Source organism: Diorhabda sublineata, chromosome 6, assembly GCF_026230105.1.
Source record: "Diorhabda sublineata isolate icDioSubl1.1 chromosome 6, icDioSubl1.1, whole genome shotgun sequence".
NCBI classification, from domain to species: domain Eukaryota; kingdom Metazoa; phylum Arthropoda; class Insecta; order Coleoptera; family Chrysomelidae; genus Diorhabda; species Diorhabda sublineata.
Genome location: NC_079479.1, coordinates 1,269,682 through 1,286,686, shown reverse-complemented (window position 1 = coordinate 1,286,686; position 17,005 = coordinate 1,269,682). Strand labels below are relative to the sequence as shown.

Genomic DNA, 17,005 nt, shown 5'->3' with positions numbered 1-17,005 from the left:
TCACCTGAATCATCTTTGTATATTTATCAATCGAACAAATTAGATTTCTCAGAATCAATATATACAGGGGTTGTTTAAAAATAATTATTAACAGCTTTTGACATCCAGGACCAGTTTGATACGAAAAAAAAATTAGAAATCGTGGCCTAAGATCATTGTTTCTTCATCATAATCATCTTTGTATATTTCTTAATCGAAAAAATTAGATTTTACAGTATCAAAATGTACGGGGGTTGTCTCAAAATAATTATTATCAGCTTATGGCATCGGGACAACTTTATTGCGAAAAAAAAAATAGAAATTATGACCTAAACTTATTAATTATTCACCTGAATCATCTTTGTATATTTCTTAATCGAAAAGATTAGATTTTACAGTATCAAAATGTACGGGGGTTGTATCAAAATAATTATTATCAGCTTATGGCATCGGGACAACTTTATTGCGAAAAAAAAAATAGAAATTATGACCTAAACTTATTAATTATTCACCTGAATCATCTTTGTATATTTCTTAATCGAAAAAATTAGATTTTACAGTATCCAAAATGTACGGGGGTTGTATCAAAATAATTATTAACAGCTTTTGACATCTAGGACCAGTTTGATACGAAAAAAAAATTAGAAATCGTGGCCTAAGATCATTGTTTCTTCATCATAATCATCTTTGTATATTTCTTAATCGAAAAAATTAGATTTTACAGTATCAAAATGTACGGGGGTTGTCTCAAAATAATTATTATCAGCTTATGGCATCGGGACAACTTTATTGCGAAAAAAAAAATAGAAATTATGACCTAAACTTATTAATTATTCACCTGAATCATCTTTGTATATTTCTTAATCGAAAAAATTAGATTTTACAGTATCAAAATGTACGGGGGTTGTATCAAAATAATTATTAACAGCTTTTGACATCCAGGACCAGTTTGATAAGAAAAAAATTAGAAATCGTGGCCTAAGATCATTGGTTCTTCACCATAATGATCTCTGTATATTTCTCAATCGAAAAAATTAGATTTTATAGTATCAAAATGTACGGGGGTTGTCTCAAAATAATTATTATCAGCTTATGGCATTCGGGACAACTTTATTGCGAAAAAAAAAATAGAAATTATGACCTAAACTTATTAATTATTCACCTGAATCATCTTTGTATATTTCTTAATCGAAAAAATTAGATTTTACAGTATCAAAATGTACGAGGGTTGTCTCAAAATAACTATTATCAGCTTATGGCATTCGGGACAACTTTATTGCGAAAAAAAAAATAGAAATTATGACCTAAACTTATTAATAATTCACCTGAATCATCTTTGTATATTTCTTAATCGGAAAAATTAGATTTTACAGTATCAAAATGTACGGGGGTTGTATCAAAATAATTATTAACAGCTTTTGACATCCAGGATCAGTTTGATAAGAAAAAAATTAGAAATCGTGGCCTAAGATCATTGGTTCTTCACCATAATGATCTTTGTATATTTCTCAATCGAAAAAATTAGATTTTATAGTATCAAAATGTACGGGGGTTGTATCAAAATAATTATTAACAGCTCTTGACATCCAGGATCAGTTTGATAAGAAAAAAATTAGAAATCGTGGCCTAAGATCATTGGTTCTTCACCATAATGATCTTTGTATATTTCTCAATCGAAAAAATTAGATTTTATAGTATCAAAATGTACGGGGGTTGTATCAAAATAATTATTATCAGCTTATGGCATTCGGGACAACTTTATTGCGAAAAAAAAAATAGAAATTATGACTTAAACTTATCAATTATTCACCTGAATCATCTTTGTATATTTCTTAATCGAAAAAATTAGGTTTTACAGTATCAAAATGTACGGGGGTTGTATCAAAATAATTATTAACAGCTTTTGACATCCAGGACCAGTTTGATAAGAAAAAAATTAGAAATCGTGGCCTAAGATCATTGGTTCTTCACCATAATGATCTCTGTATATTTCTCAATCGAAAAAATTAGATTTTATAGTATCAAAATGTACGGGGGTTGTATCAAAATAATTATTATCAGCTTATGGCATTCGGGACAACTTTATTGCGAAAAAAAAAATAGAAATTATGACCTAAACTTATTTATTATTCACCTGAATCATCTTTGTATATTTATCAATCGAACAAAATAGATTTCTTTGTATCAATATGTACAGGGGATATTTTAGAATAGTTATTATCAGCTTATGACATTCAGTATCACTTTGTGGTGAAAAAAAAATGTAAATCGTGTCCTAAAATCATTCATTCTTCTCCAGAATCATCCTTGGACATTTATTTATTAAAAAAATTAGATTTCTTTGAATCAATATGTACGGGGGTTGTATCAAAATAATTATTATCAGCTCAAGACATTTAGGATCACAATATTCAATAAAAAAAAATAGAAATTATGATCTAGGCTTATTAATTTTTTTCCTGAATCTTATTTATATAAATAAAAAAAAATCTCTATGATCAGGGGTTGTTTGAGAGACAATTTTTCCCGGTTTCGAAGTCCGCGGTACTTTTTAAAACTTCTAATTCATATTGGTCGTTGAAATGAACCTTGAATGTATCATTTTTTTTTGAATAATTGTAACTCTAACATAGGCCATTAAACAGATGGGCGGCTTAGTGTTTTTGGTATTATATTACACATTAAATTAAACTAGAAATTGAAATTTGATATCGCACGTTCTGTATTCTATAATGTCATTCATTCGATATTGATATGATATTAAAAAAAAAATCGTGTCGCGTTTAAAGTATATTTTTTATAACAATTGATTATATTGAAAAAAATTCACACAAAAATCTTCACGTAAACACCAGTACTGATTTTCATTTATTAGAATCGAAATTGATCGGCATCAATACAAAAACGGAGAAGTTTAAATCGAAAAAACTGAGAATTTTTGTAAATTAATTTTTTATTTGGGTGACTAAAATAATTCCTCAATAAATTCCATTAAATCGAAGCACTGAGGACGTCAGAAATGTTCTCGAAACGATTATCTGGTTAAGTTTGTGTCGTGAGTCAGATTTAGTACCTTGCGACTTTTCGAAAATAGACGTTTGATCGTAAATTATTTCACTTTTAGTGATTTTTTATGTATATATATATATATATATATATATTTTTAATTACAACTCGATGACATAATACTTTACATTGTTCTCTTGAAAGAATTTCATTTTTACCAATCCCAGTAACAACAACGCCTCGTTGTTGAGTTTATTTTTCTAATTATCCACACAACTAGCAGTAAAAATATTCAAAGATGGACGAAACTCAATGTCCGGGACATCTATTCCACAGTCGTGCGTAAAATGTCGATTATTTTATTAAAAATAATGTGCGAAAGGCTATTTGGAAGTTTTTTTTTTTTATAAAATGGTTTACATCTACTGTGTCGTGACTTTCTGAATGTCAGTGGTACCCAAAAGTAAACTTTTTACTCGATTTTTTTTTAAATAGTATATTTACCACCATATATATAATAAAAAATGGGGTTAAAGTACATATAAGACGGTGTTTTTGCCAATTAATATTTCGTATATATAAATTTTATCGTTTCTATAAGTTTTTATAGTTTTCTCTTTCGTTCGAGACACTTTATGTATACTGCGCATGCTCGATAATGCGCAGAACCGATCTGGAAACTCGGAGGATAGAGAGATCGTTATAATTCTGTCTTCCTTAGTCGGAACCGTTCGTAAACTAATATTTTATTAACCGATATTTCAAAATTTGGACGTAATAGAAAAATTTTGTGTCGTCGTTTCTGAAATTGAGACAATCGAATTACTTTTTTTAATGGGCGAAATCTAATCTCCCAAGAGCAATTCAATCATTTTAAAGCTTCTCTAACTTCTCGATGCCGTGTTTGTAGAAGAATTTGTCTTTTGCCTCGAAATTGCTTTTTCATTTGAGCAGAATTTCGTACCGGCGAGTCATTGGAGACCAGATCTGGACTATACAGTGGACGAGGAAGCGATTCGAAGTGTAATTCGTTAAATTCAATCATAGACTTGTGAATCGGTGCATTTTCCTGGACATTTGAGGCAATTTTTACATTGTAACGATCCAACAACTCTATGTACTATCCTTTATTGATTTTGGAGATAGTCGATAAACGATATTCCAAATTAATGAAGCGATAACCTTCCCAGTTGACTGTTATGTCTTTGGACGCGGTTCACCGGCTGCAATCCACTCAATTGATCATCGTTTTGATTCAGAAGTGAAGTGATTGGTTCGTATTTTATCTATTGTCACATATCGTCGCAAAAAATCTGATTTATTACGTGTAAACACGCCCAAACACTGTTCTGAATCATCGACATGTTGTTGTTTTTGATTAACCGCGGCGCCCATTTTGAAAAAAGCTTTCTCGTAGTTATAATTGTAAACACATCGTCTTCCGATATCTCCGTATCACGCAATTTACGTCAGTTACGCGTTTTCTTGAGTGGTGTCATAAATTTTAAACATTGAAGTGACTTGGGAAAAAATTTATTACAGATTATTTGGTTTGGGAAAAGAATCCGACTTAGTAAAAATTAAATTTTGAATTAATTCATCGTTTCTCTCGATAAAAGTAGTATTGTGAAGACTAGGTTAGAAAAACGACGGATGGTGGATCAATGACGTCACTAAATAGTAAACATTCAACTTGGAGGCACCGCCGTATTGATAATGAGCGTTTTAGTGGGGCGTTTGAACCAAAAATTTGAAAAATCGATTTTTAAATGTGACGATAATTTAAAAATAATTGTAATACATCATTAAAAACGCATTTAGGTATCGTTTACGATATTTTTTATTGGGGTCATTCCTTCCGTTACGAAATAACGTTTCATTTACTTTCCCATCTTTAACACGAATACACCAGTAAGTAAAAGTGATTGTATACATTTTGTAGTAATAAACATTTCAACTGACTCGAGAATTATGTGTTTACGAAAGAAACGTCGATGTTTTGTATTTGCAATTTAATCAGAAAGTATATTTCAGTAGGTTGACACTGGACACTGGAGATTAAACTGTCAGTTTTTCTGTCAGTTGTCACAAATATAACCGAACTTTCGTTCGTAACGATCGCGGTTAACTTTTTGAAGAAATACAAAGGTAGAACTTCAACGAATTTAAAAAACGTCCGTCGATAACGTTCGGGTTCATATAATCTTCGACAAAGTTTGTTTCGTGTTAAAACAAAGTTTAAACTACACCCAAATTGCCGGTAAAACGTTTAAACCGAAGTTTGTGGTTTGATGTGACGTTTGACGTTTGACAAGTGGGCCTAAATCAGATTGTCCAGTCAAAATGACGTTTTGGAATTGACTAAATGCCATGTAGGGATCGAAGTTTTAGGTAAAAATTAATTCAAACCGAAAAAAAATTATGAGATTTAGAAAAATGACCCTCAAGATTTCCAGCGACATCGATGGGTTATCAGCTAAGTTTCGAATTTTAATCAACGTTATAAGGGGTTATAATTGTTGCCCTGCACAAGGGCGTCGAAAACTTGAAATCCCGAAAGTTCAACGATTTGATTACAACTTGGTTTTTAGTGATTTCGCTAAGGCCTTCGACTATGTTGATAATGGCATCCGAGATGTTCTCCAACATGGTTCGTATCTCACTTTGGATATAACAGTTGGTGATGGTGTACCTCAGGGATCAGTTTTAGGTTCAATTCTCTGATTTTGTACCACTGGTACTCGTAAATATACAATCTTTACATTCCATCATGGGTTAAAACCCCATAACACTCTTAAAACTTTGGTTCAGATGAGTTTTCGAGGTGTCAATATTTGCTTACGAAAAGTGAAGTGTTGGTCGAGAATTTTGGGTTCCAAATTATTTTTTTGAATCATTGCAACTACCACGGAAGTTAAATTGTGTTTATACATCTTATAATGTTGGACGTGAATATTTTGAACCGATAGAAAACAAAAAAAAAATGTGATAAATTACACGTTGGATCGTTAAATTACTGTATTGTCACTTGAAATTATCGGTTGATGGATGGAAAACTTTCTTTTAAGTAGATCGTATGACAATGTAGAGTTTATGAACGTCGGCCGTAAAACGAGTAATCTCCGACGGTAGTTCGGAGTTGACAAACATTAAGAAACACCGACCATTATTGTAAAACTTTTACTTGTAGTAACCTTTACATACTTACTAGCATATAGAGTATTTAAGTTTCGTAAAATTCTTTTTTTTTTAACGATAGAATCTATTTGGAAACGTATTGGGAAACATTTATATTATATAACGAATAATCATGAACAAATTTCAATTAAAAAATTGCTTTTTTAATAGAAATTATTTGTAAAATTCCATTATTTCGTTAAAATATTTATAAAAAGTATGAAACAATATTAAAAAAATTAGTTAGTTGATTCTTGTTGCTATTCAAATTGTTTTTTTCAATATATCTAATTTGAATGACGGCGAATTTTTATTGGTTACATCATAAATTATATTTTTTTTTATAGGTTAGGTCGTAATGTATATAATTTTATATATTATGTCCCCAAATAAATAAAACAACAACGATAAAATACGAAACATTTTTCGATTTAAATTTTTCATTTTTTTAGAGTCCAACCCTGCTTGATTTTAACATAATTTTAGTTTCGAATGACAGAAAATATAAAACATAAAATTTTAAATACAAAATATTTTAATTTTTACAAAATTCGTGGATTCGGGCATGCGTATTTTCGGATTTGTTTTTATTTCGAAAAAAATGACAAAACCTAAACTTTTGTACTGGTTTTTATATACTTTAAATGACAAGAGAGATCAAATAATTCATCATTTCGAATCCACTTTCGTTATCTATGGGTTTAGAAACTTTTATTTGGACTTTTTGATTTTTTATTGACGTGAATATCCGTGAAAATTTATTGTTACCCTCGTACGTACGTCAATTTAACAGATATTCACTCTGTTTTACTTACGAAGTTATACCCGACCCCCGATAAGGAAAAATAACGAAAAAAAAACACAAAAATATCACAATTTATATACTCAAAATTGGAAAGAATCGTTTCTACTTTCTCCTAGACGGCATAATCAAAACCAATCACCACAATCCCAGCCCTGCAGAGGAGTAATTCCTACATCGGGGCCAAATCCAACAAACCTTGCTCTCTGTAAAGAAATTTCGTAATCAATCCAAAAATATTCATCGAATATCTTTGTAAAATTCCATTATTTCGTTAAAATATTTATAAAAAGTATGAAACAATATTAAAAAAATTAGTTAGTTGATTCTTGTTGCTATTCAAATTGTTTTTTTCAATATATCTAATTTGAATGACGGCGAATTTTTATTGGTTACATCATAAATTATATTTTTTTTTATAGGTTAGGTCGTAATGTATATAATTTTATATATTATGTCCCCAAATAAATAAAACAACAACGATAAAATACGAAACATTTTTCGATTTAAATTTTTCATTTTTTTAGAGTCCAACCCTGCTTGATTTTAACATAATTTTAGTTTCGAATGACAGAAAATATAAAACATAAAATTTTAAATACAAAATATTTTAATTTTTACAAAATTCGTGGATTCGGGCATGCGTATTTTCGGATTTGTTTTTATTTCGAAAAAAATGACAAAACCTAAACTTTTGTACTGATTTTTATATACTTTAAATGACAAGAGAGATCAAATAATTCATCATTTCGAATCCACTTTCGTTATCTATGGGTTTAGAAACATTTATTTGGACTTTTTGATTTTTTATTGACGTGAATATCCGTGAAAATTTATTGTTACCCTCGTACGTACGTCAATTTAACAGATATTCACTCTGTTTTACTTACGAAGTTATACCCGACCCCCGATAAGGAAAAATAACGAAAAAAAAACACAAAAATATCACAATTTATATACTCAAAATTGGAGAGAATCGTTTCTACTTTCTCCTAGACGGCATAATCAAAACCAATCACCACAATCCCAGCCCTGCAGAGGAGTAATTCCTACATCGGGGCCAAATCCAACAAACCTTGCTCTCTGTAAAGAAATTTCCTAATCAATCCAAAAACATTCATCGAATATCTTTTCTTTGGAGATATTCAGACCAAAATTTATACTAAACCACATGGATTCCTTCAAAACCTTGAAGAAAATTCCAAATTTGTTGTTTTCTAAGTAAAATTTTTTTCAAAATTTAATAAAATATCGAATAAATTTCCACGTGATGTTTTTGTATGCAGTGCTGGTTCGAAATTAATCAGTTTTGGCATTTAGTCGGGACAGACATCTCAATATATACGAAATAGATTTAGAAATCATCGATGTGATTCAAATAAAAATTCTACGTGAATACGTTGTTTTAAAAAATTTTAAATTAATGTCTGTTTCGAGTGTCTCGTAAAAATTCGGTACATACCGCGTTATTTTCCGAGATATAGTATATTAAAGTGGGGACTTGTCTGTTCTGGCGTTTTATTTTCGAAAAATATAAAGTTATTTTATGTAAACTACTTTTTCGAGAGAATATAAGTCACACCGAAAAAATTTCCGAATCATAATTCACCGACTTTTATTGACGCCGTTAAAAATGTCCCTAAGTGTATTCTTCCTCATTTGAAATTGAAATGCGTCGGCCTATTGTATACCCCAAACAACGGCATATAATACCCTTATAAATATTTAAAAGTTGACTACGTTCTGTGATAAAAGTACCTATCGTATAATTTTTTATTTTCGAATAAGTGTACATTTTCTTTTTAACCGATACCACCGAGATAAATAATTTTTCTTAGTTTATTGTTTTCTAAAATGTATTTATATTAATGGCGACGTCCCCAATCGTCGATTTCTCATCAAGAACGAGTTTTTACATTTCCTGGAATGACCTCGTCGTAAATGACTAACGACTACGTAATTAAATAGCCATTGTCTAGTTAATTTTCAAAAATAACTCGAAACAAATAATTCAACGCATACTCCAAATGGCTTTACGATTTCATTAATATAATTATTACAACCAGAGTTTGCATGTTTTGTTGTAATTAATCAATTGTACAATTGAAAATACAAACTTCGTTTTTGGTTTCATACGAGGGTTATGTCAAATAAACACAAATTACGAGGGTTGTCTTAAATTATCGATAAATCAATTATTTTTCGTAGTAGAACCGTGGTAATATTAAACAATAAAGTGTACTAACTCTAATATATTTCCTAGTTTTCGAATATTTGCGTCTGGGACTGAAAATATGGTCAAGTACAATATAAACGTTTAATTTTCGATTTTTCGATGAATTTCTTTCCGAAATCTTCGTTTTTACGGCGGATTTACGAAAAAAATTATAAAAATAAAAAAAAAATGAAAACTTATATTATTTAAGTTAGGTTAAGGGGGGCAATTGGTTAAATGATGAGTGATTTATAGGTTAAGTCGAATTTTACAGGTTAGGTTAGGTTAATTGGTTGTCGATGACGTTGAATTTCTTTCGTAGTTTTTCCGAAAATATAAAAAAATATTCGTAAAATACACTGAGGTTATTTAAATCAATTTTTTTATTGACGTATTGATCATTGATGATCAAAAAACACGTTTAAATTAAATTCAGATTAAAGGGGGCCTGTTTGAAAATAAAATACATCATAATATTTAAAATAATATTAAAACAATAATCAATGAATAGTAGTATTATTATGAAAAAAGCGTGGGACGATTTATTATTTCCCGTACACTTTTTTTCATATTAATATTACTATTTTTCATTCATTATTGTTTCAAGCTTATTGAAAAAAAAACTTGTTTTCAACTTCCCAGTTTACTATAATGGCTTCGCTGCTTATATACATCTCGTCGAAACTTGTATCGAGCCGTAACTCTGTAATTGGTAAGGTTGTCGAAGTAATTGATGCACAACACGGAAATCGGTGGCTTTTTATATACGTTAGTCGATTTTTTCAACATTTTTCATCCCTCTGGATATAGTTTATCTCTACAAATACGAGCTGGGGGAGAGTGGGAACTTTGTTTTGAAAAAATGCTTATAAATCCGGTTCCTCTTACTCGATTTTCATAAACTTGGTTAGGTTAGAAAGAATTTTTATCCAGCAATACAAAATATACAAATTCTAAACAATTTTCATATATTCATAAAAGTTAAAGTATATGTTTTTCAAAAGTAAACTAAATTAATATCGGAATAGCGAAATCTGCAAGACGATATCGTTTTTTCGTTTCGAGATATCTTAAGAAATGTTGGTGGTTCGCCCAAACGCAGAAATTCTTTCAAAGGCCTAACCGAAGTAATTGAAAATGTGGTCAAAGATAACCAAAAAAAAAATCTATTTCGAATGCTTTTCGTTATTGATGCGGATTTTCTATAAACAAAGTTCAAATCGGCTTTCGCAAATTTCGATTTTGTTGTTTCAAATAATAATTTATGAAAATATATTTCAATCGCTTTATCTCGCTTCAAAAACCACTTTAAAATTTTAAAGCGTATTACACATTTATTTATCTACAAAGTAGCAGGTTTGTCGGAACGATTCCCATCAATTTTGTCGATCATTTTCCAAATTAATTCTGAATAATTGTTGATCCTTTGTGGGTTCGTAATCCTATTAGGATTTATAAAGAAATAACTATTTTTTTTAATTATTCAAAAAAGAAATAGGATGCGATGGACCAGGGAATCATTTTAAGCGTTTATTTTATTATATGTAGCGTTTCGTAGCGAAAAAACGTAATTGGCGCAGTCAGTAGGATTCGTGGAAAGAATCGTATCGATGAAACAGCCTTACGTCGACTACATTAAAGACGAATTTAACTTTATGCATGTAAGATTGCATTGCAGAAGTCGGTTTTCGGGTTATGGAGTGGCCAGCGTTCAGTCCTGACCTAAATCCGATAGAACCTTTACGGGATGAGCGGAAACAGAGATTTTTATTAAGAAATAAAGTTTTAAATCGTTAAAACATAGGAAAATAAGTTTGTACTGTCTGCGAAGTCCCCTTTTAGGAAATTTCGTATAACTATTATCGACCCTCGTATATACGCGGTATTTTTCAATTTTCAAGGTTGAGTAAATACTCGAATGTATTCTTTTGTCATGTGACGATACCGTAAATCAATTAACGAGAATAAAAAAACTCGTTTTTTGTACTTTGTTTATGTTTCTCGAAATGTGCGTTACACAATTTTTGTCGGGTCATGTTTTTCTTTCTCGAAACCTCCTCGTCCGTGCAATATGCTGATTTTACGAGAATAGTTTAAGTAAAAAAGACGATGACTTCAATTCCAATAGCCGCGCATTCCCTTTTCACCCTTAAAGTTAACTATTACTATTTAAATAATTGCTTATAAAAAATTATCGGTCCCATTTATCTGGCGTCGAATTTTTCGCTTCGATCCCCGGGGCAAAAATAATGACGGGGCCCACTTTTGTATGAAAAAATTAAAAAAATAAATATATAGAATGATTTCCAAATGATGGGGCCCGGAGTTATAGCCCCCCCCAAGCTTAATCCGACCCTGCACCGTCACCATATGACTTCAACTGTCAAATCTTTTCAAATATGACACTTCTCCAAGGAATCTAACTTCCGTTGCACCTGTCAACTCGTTCTGTCAATACCGAAGATTTATATGTGAGTTTCTTTAGAAATTCCTCTTCTTTTTTATTTTTAATTGAATGGCCTTGTTCTACGAGTTCCCGATTTCAATATTTTGTTCAATGCCGGAATCTTATGACACTTCTCCAAGGAATCTAATTTCCGTTGCACCTGTCAACTCGTTCTGTCAATACCGAAGATTTATATGTGAGTTTCTTTAGAAATTCCTCTTCTTTTTTATATAAATTGAATGGCCTTGTTCTACGAGTTCCCGATTTCAATATTTTGTTCAATGCCGGAATCTTATGACACTTCTCCAAGGAATCTAATTTCCGTTGCACCTGTCAACTCGTTCTGTCAATACCGAAGATTTATATGTGAGTTTCTTTAGAAATTCCTCTTCTTTTTTATTTTTAATTGAATGGCCTTGTTCTACGAGTTCCCGATTTCAATATTTTGTTCAATGCCGGAATCTTATGACACTTCTCCAAGGAATCTAATTTCCGTTGCACCTGTCAACTCGTTCTGTCAATACCGAAGATTTATATGTGAGTTTCTTTAGAAATTCCTCTTCTTTTTTATTTTTAATTGAATGGCCTTGTTCTACGAGTTCCCGATTTCAATATTTTGTTCAATGCCGGAATCTTATGACATTTTTCCAAGGAATCTAATTTCCGTTGCACCTGTCAACTCGTTCTGTCAATACCGAAGATTTATATGTGAGTTTCTTTAGAAATTCCTCTTCTTTTTTATTTTTAATTGAATGGCCTTGTTCTACGAGTTCCCGATTTCAATATTTTGTTCAATGCCGGAATCTTATGACACTTCTCCAAGGAATCTAATTTCCGTTGCACCTGTCAACTCGTTCTGTCAATACCGAAGATTTATATGTGAGTTTCTTTAGAAATTCCTCTTCTTTTTTATTTTTAATTGAATGGCCTTGTTCTACGAGTTCCCGATTTCAATATTTTGTTCAATGCCGGAATCTTATGACACTTCTCCAAGGAATCTAATTTCCGTTGCACCTGTCAACTCGTTCTGTCAATACCGAAGATTTATATGTGAGTTTCTTTAGAAATTCCTCTTCTTTTTTATTTTTAATTGAATGGCCTTGTTCTACGAGTTCCCGATTTCAATATTTTGTTCAATGCCGGAATCTTATGACACTTCTCCAAGGAATCTAATTTCCGTTGCACCTGTCAACTCGTTCTGTCAATACCGAAGATTTATATGTGAGTTTCTTTAGAAATTCCTCTTCTTTTTTATTTTTAATTGAATGGCCTTGTTCTACGAGTTCCCGATTTCAATATTTTGTTCAATGCCGGAATCTTATGACACTTCTCCAAGGAATCTAATTTCCGTTGCACCTGTCAACTCGTTCTGTCAATACCGAAGATTTATATGTGAGTTTCTTTAGAAATTCCTCTTCTTTTTTATATAAATTGAAGGGTCTTGTTCTACGAGTTCCCGATTTCAATATTTTGTTCAATATCGGAATCGAATATGAAGTGGACTTTACCGAAAGCTTTCTCCATATCTAAGAACGCGACGTTTACCCATTTTTCTACAAATTATAAATTCGGGAATGAGGATTATGGATATTTCCGAATATGTTTACCTAAATAACAAAGTCGATACAAACTATTCACGTGTATATCTTTAATTTTATTTTTTTTTTTTTTTTTCGCATCGTCTGTTGACACATTTTCAATGAGATCTACTTATTTACGTTATTTCTTCCGTACATCCGTTGGCCTTATAAACAGACTTATCTAACTGTAATAAGAGATCTCGCAGAAATTACAAAAAAAAAAAAAATAACTGTTGAATGTGCACCGCACATAAGCGTCCGTTGTATAATTCTCCATAAAAGGTACGAAAAGTATTGTCTTTTAATTCTATCGTGATCTTGTTAATAGATATATTAAGCTGCAGGGGTTACTTTGGAGCCGGCTCACCCTCAAACGAACTACTGTTCTGGTGAGCGAGATTGATCCGGAACGAACCCTCCAAAATGGCCCCCGCAGCTTCATAAACCTCTTCTCGATCTTTATAGAAGACAACAACGAGAAACTGATTCATAAAATCACCACAGATGGATATACCAGAGACCACGCTATCATATTACTGGATATAAATACCTGGAATAGACTAATAGACCGAAATATTCAACTCTCGAGCTCATACTGGCGGGAAAGATCGACCAGGGCGTAAACTACATTCCTGGCTACGGAATATGAGATAACGGTGCGGCATTCAGGGTGCGGCAACAGTTTTTCGTCGTGCAGAAGAGGGGTGTCTTCAGATAATAGATTACAAGTTTTGGACAAGAAAACACCTACACGCTGCAACGTGTATGGCACTTGAAAAAGACTAGATTAACCTTTAGCTTGTCTTAGCAGATATTGGGTCCCCCTTTTATTGCTACGATATTGCACGCCGTAGTCTAACGTCTTTCCATCGGGTTAATATTGTTGTTACTTAGTTTGAAACATTCAAACAGATCTATTCTGGTCATCCTATCTAACTTGTTTTCCAGTGATTTCTCCAGTTCTGCAGAAGGGTTCAGGTCTGACCAAAGGCTCGTTTGCAACGTTCTAAAGGTACCAGGAACGTAGCTGGTTACCTGTTGAAAGGTTCTAAACTGATTTTCACTTAGAGGGTTTTAATGTGGCGTTTGGGGTGGCGAGACGTTTTATTATTTTAACATGTGTCGCACGGTGGGGTAACTGCAACACGTAATTTATTTATTTTTGAGAAAAATTATGTGTTTCTCGATAAATGTATGAAAATTTCGACGACTCTGTGTCGCATTAAACGTTTGCCGGCTTCACTTATCGCCGTATGGGATTCTGGTTGGGAAAGAACCGCATTTAATGAATACTAAAAATAAATTTTCTTGCTGCAGGAAGGACCGTACGAGCTGCACTTGAGATAATTGATATAAATATTAAAATAGACCAAGAAGATGATTGATTATCAATAAGAAATAATAAAAATACGTATAACCATCATTTTTTTGTCGCATAATCAATCTGTATCTTTTTTTTTAAGCACTACTTTTGTTATTTTTTTATCAGTTAGTTACATTGTGGGCGGTTAAGGGGCCGTTGAACACGTAGGCCTTCAGATAGGCTCCATTTGGTATTACCAAACGCCGATGTCCCTTAAGAATCCGATCAGGAGCTTTGGTTTGAATCGTTTGACGTCATTAGGGAAACTGTTTATCCATCTATTGAACCTTGGATTGTCTCTATCATCTTTGCCGAGTCCTCTTTACCAGTACTACACCAAGGATGGATTCTGGACCCGTTGGTTAATTCGCTGGTCCGATTCTAGCGATTGTATCCGCATCGACGTTGCCTTCCATCAGTTTTACCATTTTCATACGAAGATGTATCGATATCTAGTTAGCCTAGACCAATTCCATGGATAAATTTTCCATTGAAGATGATGACCGATCTGGAAGGTGTCTTGGTCTAAAACGGATATCTGAAACACCGAATATTTCATACGAACGCGTTCGTCATGTAGTTCAAGTCAATTTGGACAAGAGAAAACTTGCTGCAAAATGGATTCTCAAATGTTTGAACGCAGACCAAGAGCGTGGAAGGATAGAAGCATCGCGTTCGATCTGTGCTCTATCTGAAAACGATGTAGACTTCTTAAACCGAATTGTTATTATGAATGAGTCTTGGGTACATTTCTACGATCCAGAAACAAAGCAACAATCGATGGAATGGCGTCACTCTGGTTCTCCAAAACCTAAGAAGATTCGTGTCAAAAAATCTGCTGGAAAAGTTGTTGCTTCGGTTTTTTGGGATTGCCACGGTGATTGATTTTTTGGATAAAGGTAGAAAAATAGTTGGAGATTATTATTCGACATTACTACGGGAAAAAATTGAAAAGTAAAGACGCGGAAAGGTATCCAAAGGTGTTTTGTTTTTGCAGGACAACATCCCTGCACACAAATCTCACGTTGATAGGGTTTGAATTACTAGAACACCCCCCTTATTCACCAGATTTGGCCCCGTCCGACAATCATCTCTTTCCTCAACTAAAAGGTCGTAAATTTTCTTCGGTAATTAGGAGGTAATAAAAGCTGTTGAGGCCTGGTTTGCAGAACAAGAAGAAAGTCTAGAGACGTCGCAAGTTGGCTGTAAATAAATGTATCCAATTAAGGGGAGTAATAAAATATTTTGACATCGAAAGGCCGAGATTTTTTATCTTAATCTGTTTAGTATTTATTAGTAAGGATTCAACAACAACAACGAATATAATTATTTAATATGATATATGATAAAACATTCTTTCGATTCGGTCTTCACATTTACCTTGAAATGTGTGCCAAAGTCGCGTATAAACAACGATTCCATTAACAATAGTTAATTTAATTAAAAGTTTCTTACGTAATAACACGCGCGCCTACCAGAACTAATTGTTAATGAATATAAAAAAAATTATGGTTGAGCTATTGACCGATAGATGGCTGTATATAAGCAGTTGACAGTTTTAATCGTTTGTGTTGTTTTCAGAACGAAAATTATTCGTCGGTATGTTGAGTAAGAAGCTGTGCGAAAACGACGTGCGCGCCATCTTCAACGGATACGGCACCATCGAAGAATGCACCGTTTTGAGAGATCCGGCCGGCAATTCTCGCGGTTGCGCCTTCGTCACTTTCGCATCGAAACAATCCGCCTTAAGTGCCATAAAAGGTAAATGGAAAAAACCATAAAATCGTTCGATATATCGAATTTTTGTTGCAGGTCTTCACCAATCCCAAACGATGGAAGGTTGTTCGGCGCCGTTGGTGGTGAAATTCGCCGATACGCAAAAAGAAAAGGAAATGAAAAGGCAACAACAGTTGCAAGCTAACGTTTGGAACGCCCTCGCCGCTCCGACTCTAGCTTCGCCGCCGCAGCAATTTTCTCCGGTCCTACCGACGGAAACGGCGTCGCTGCAACTGCTCCAAGCTATGGGCGGCGCCGGTCTATTGCAACAACAATTCCTCAACAGTACGGATAATCTATTGGCTCCGATAGGGATGCAAAATCTGGTGACTTTGGCGGCTATGTCGCAACCGACTACCGCGGCTACCGCCCCTCTGTGTATGGCCAGTTTGTTGGGGAAGGGCGCGGGGGTCGAAAGGACGCTTAACGCGAGTTTACATCCAGCGGCGATTTCGACGCCCGATTTATCGTCGTACGGATCGTTGATTAGTAACGCTACGATTAATGCGGCTGCGCTGGCGGCGGCGGGAAAACAAATCGAAGGTAAGTCGAATCGGTATTTACGAAAATTTATAAATATGTTCAAAATAGACTAATTTTAATAAATTGCGTTGATTCTATTGAAAAAAATCGAATGCATCGATTCCAAGGAGAGGTAATT

At 33.0% G+C, this 17,005-nt stretch overlaps 1 protein-coding gene across 4 annotated transcripts in view; it reads left to right on the top strand.

Annotated features, from left to right (window-relative positions):
* LOC130445992 (CUGBP Elav-like family member 1) overlaps positions 1-17,005 on the top strand; it is a 142,071-nt gene that overhangs the window by 94,251 nt on the left and 30,815 nt on the right. For all 4 annotated transcript variants that reach the window (XR_008910091.1, XR_008910090.1, XM_056781939.1 and 1 more), the window contains 2 exons: positions 16,150-16,329; positions 16,381-16,887. Coding sequence is in view for 2 of the 4 variants with exons in the window: in XM_056781939.1 (XP_056637917.1) it covers positions 16,150-16,329; positions 16,381-16,887 (687 nt within the window). In the remaining 2 variants the exon portion in view is untranslated. The remainder of the gene's footprint in view (positions 1-16,149; positions 16,330-16,380; positions 16,888-17,005) is intronic.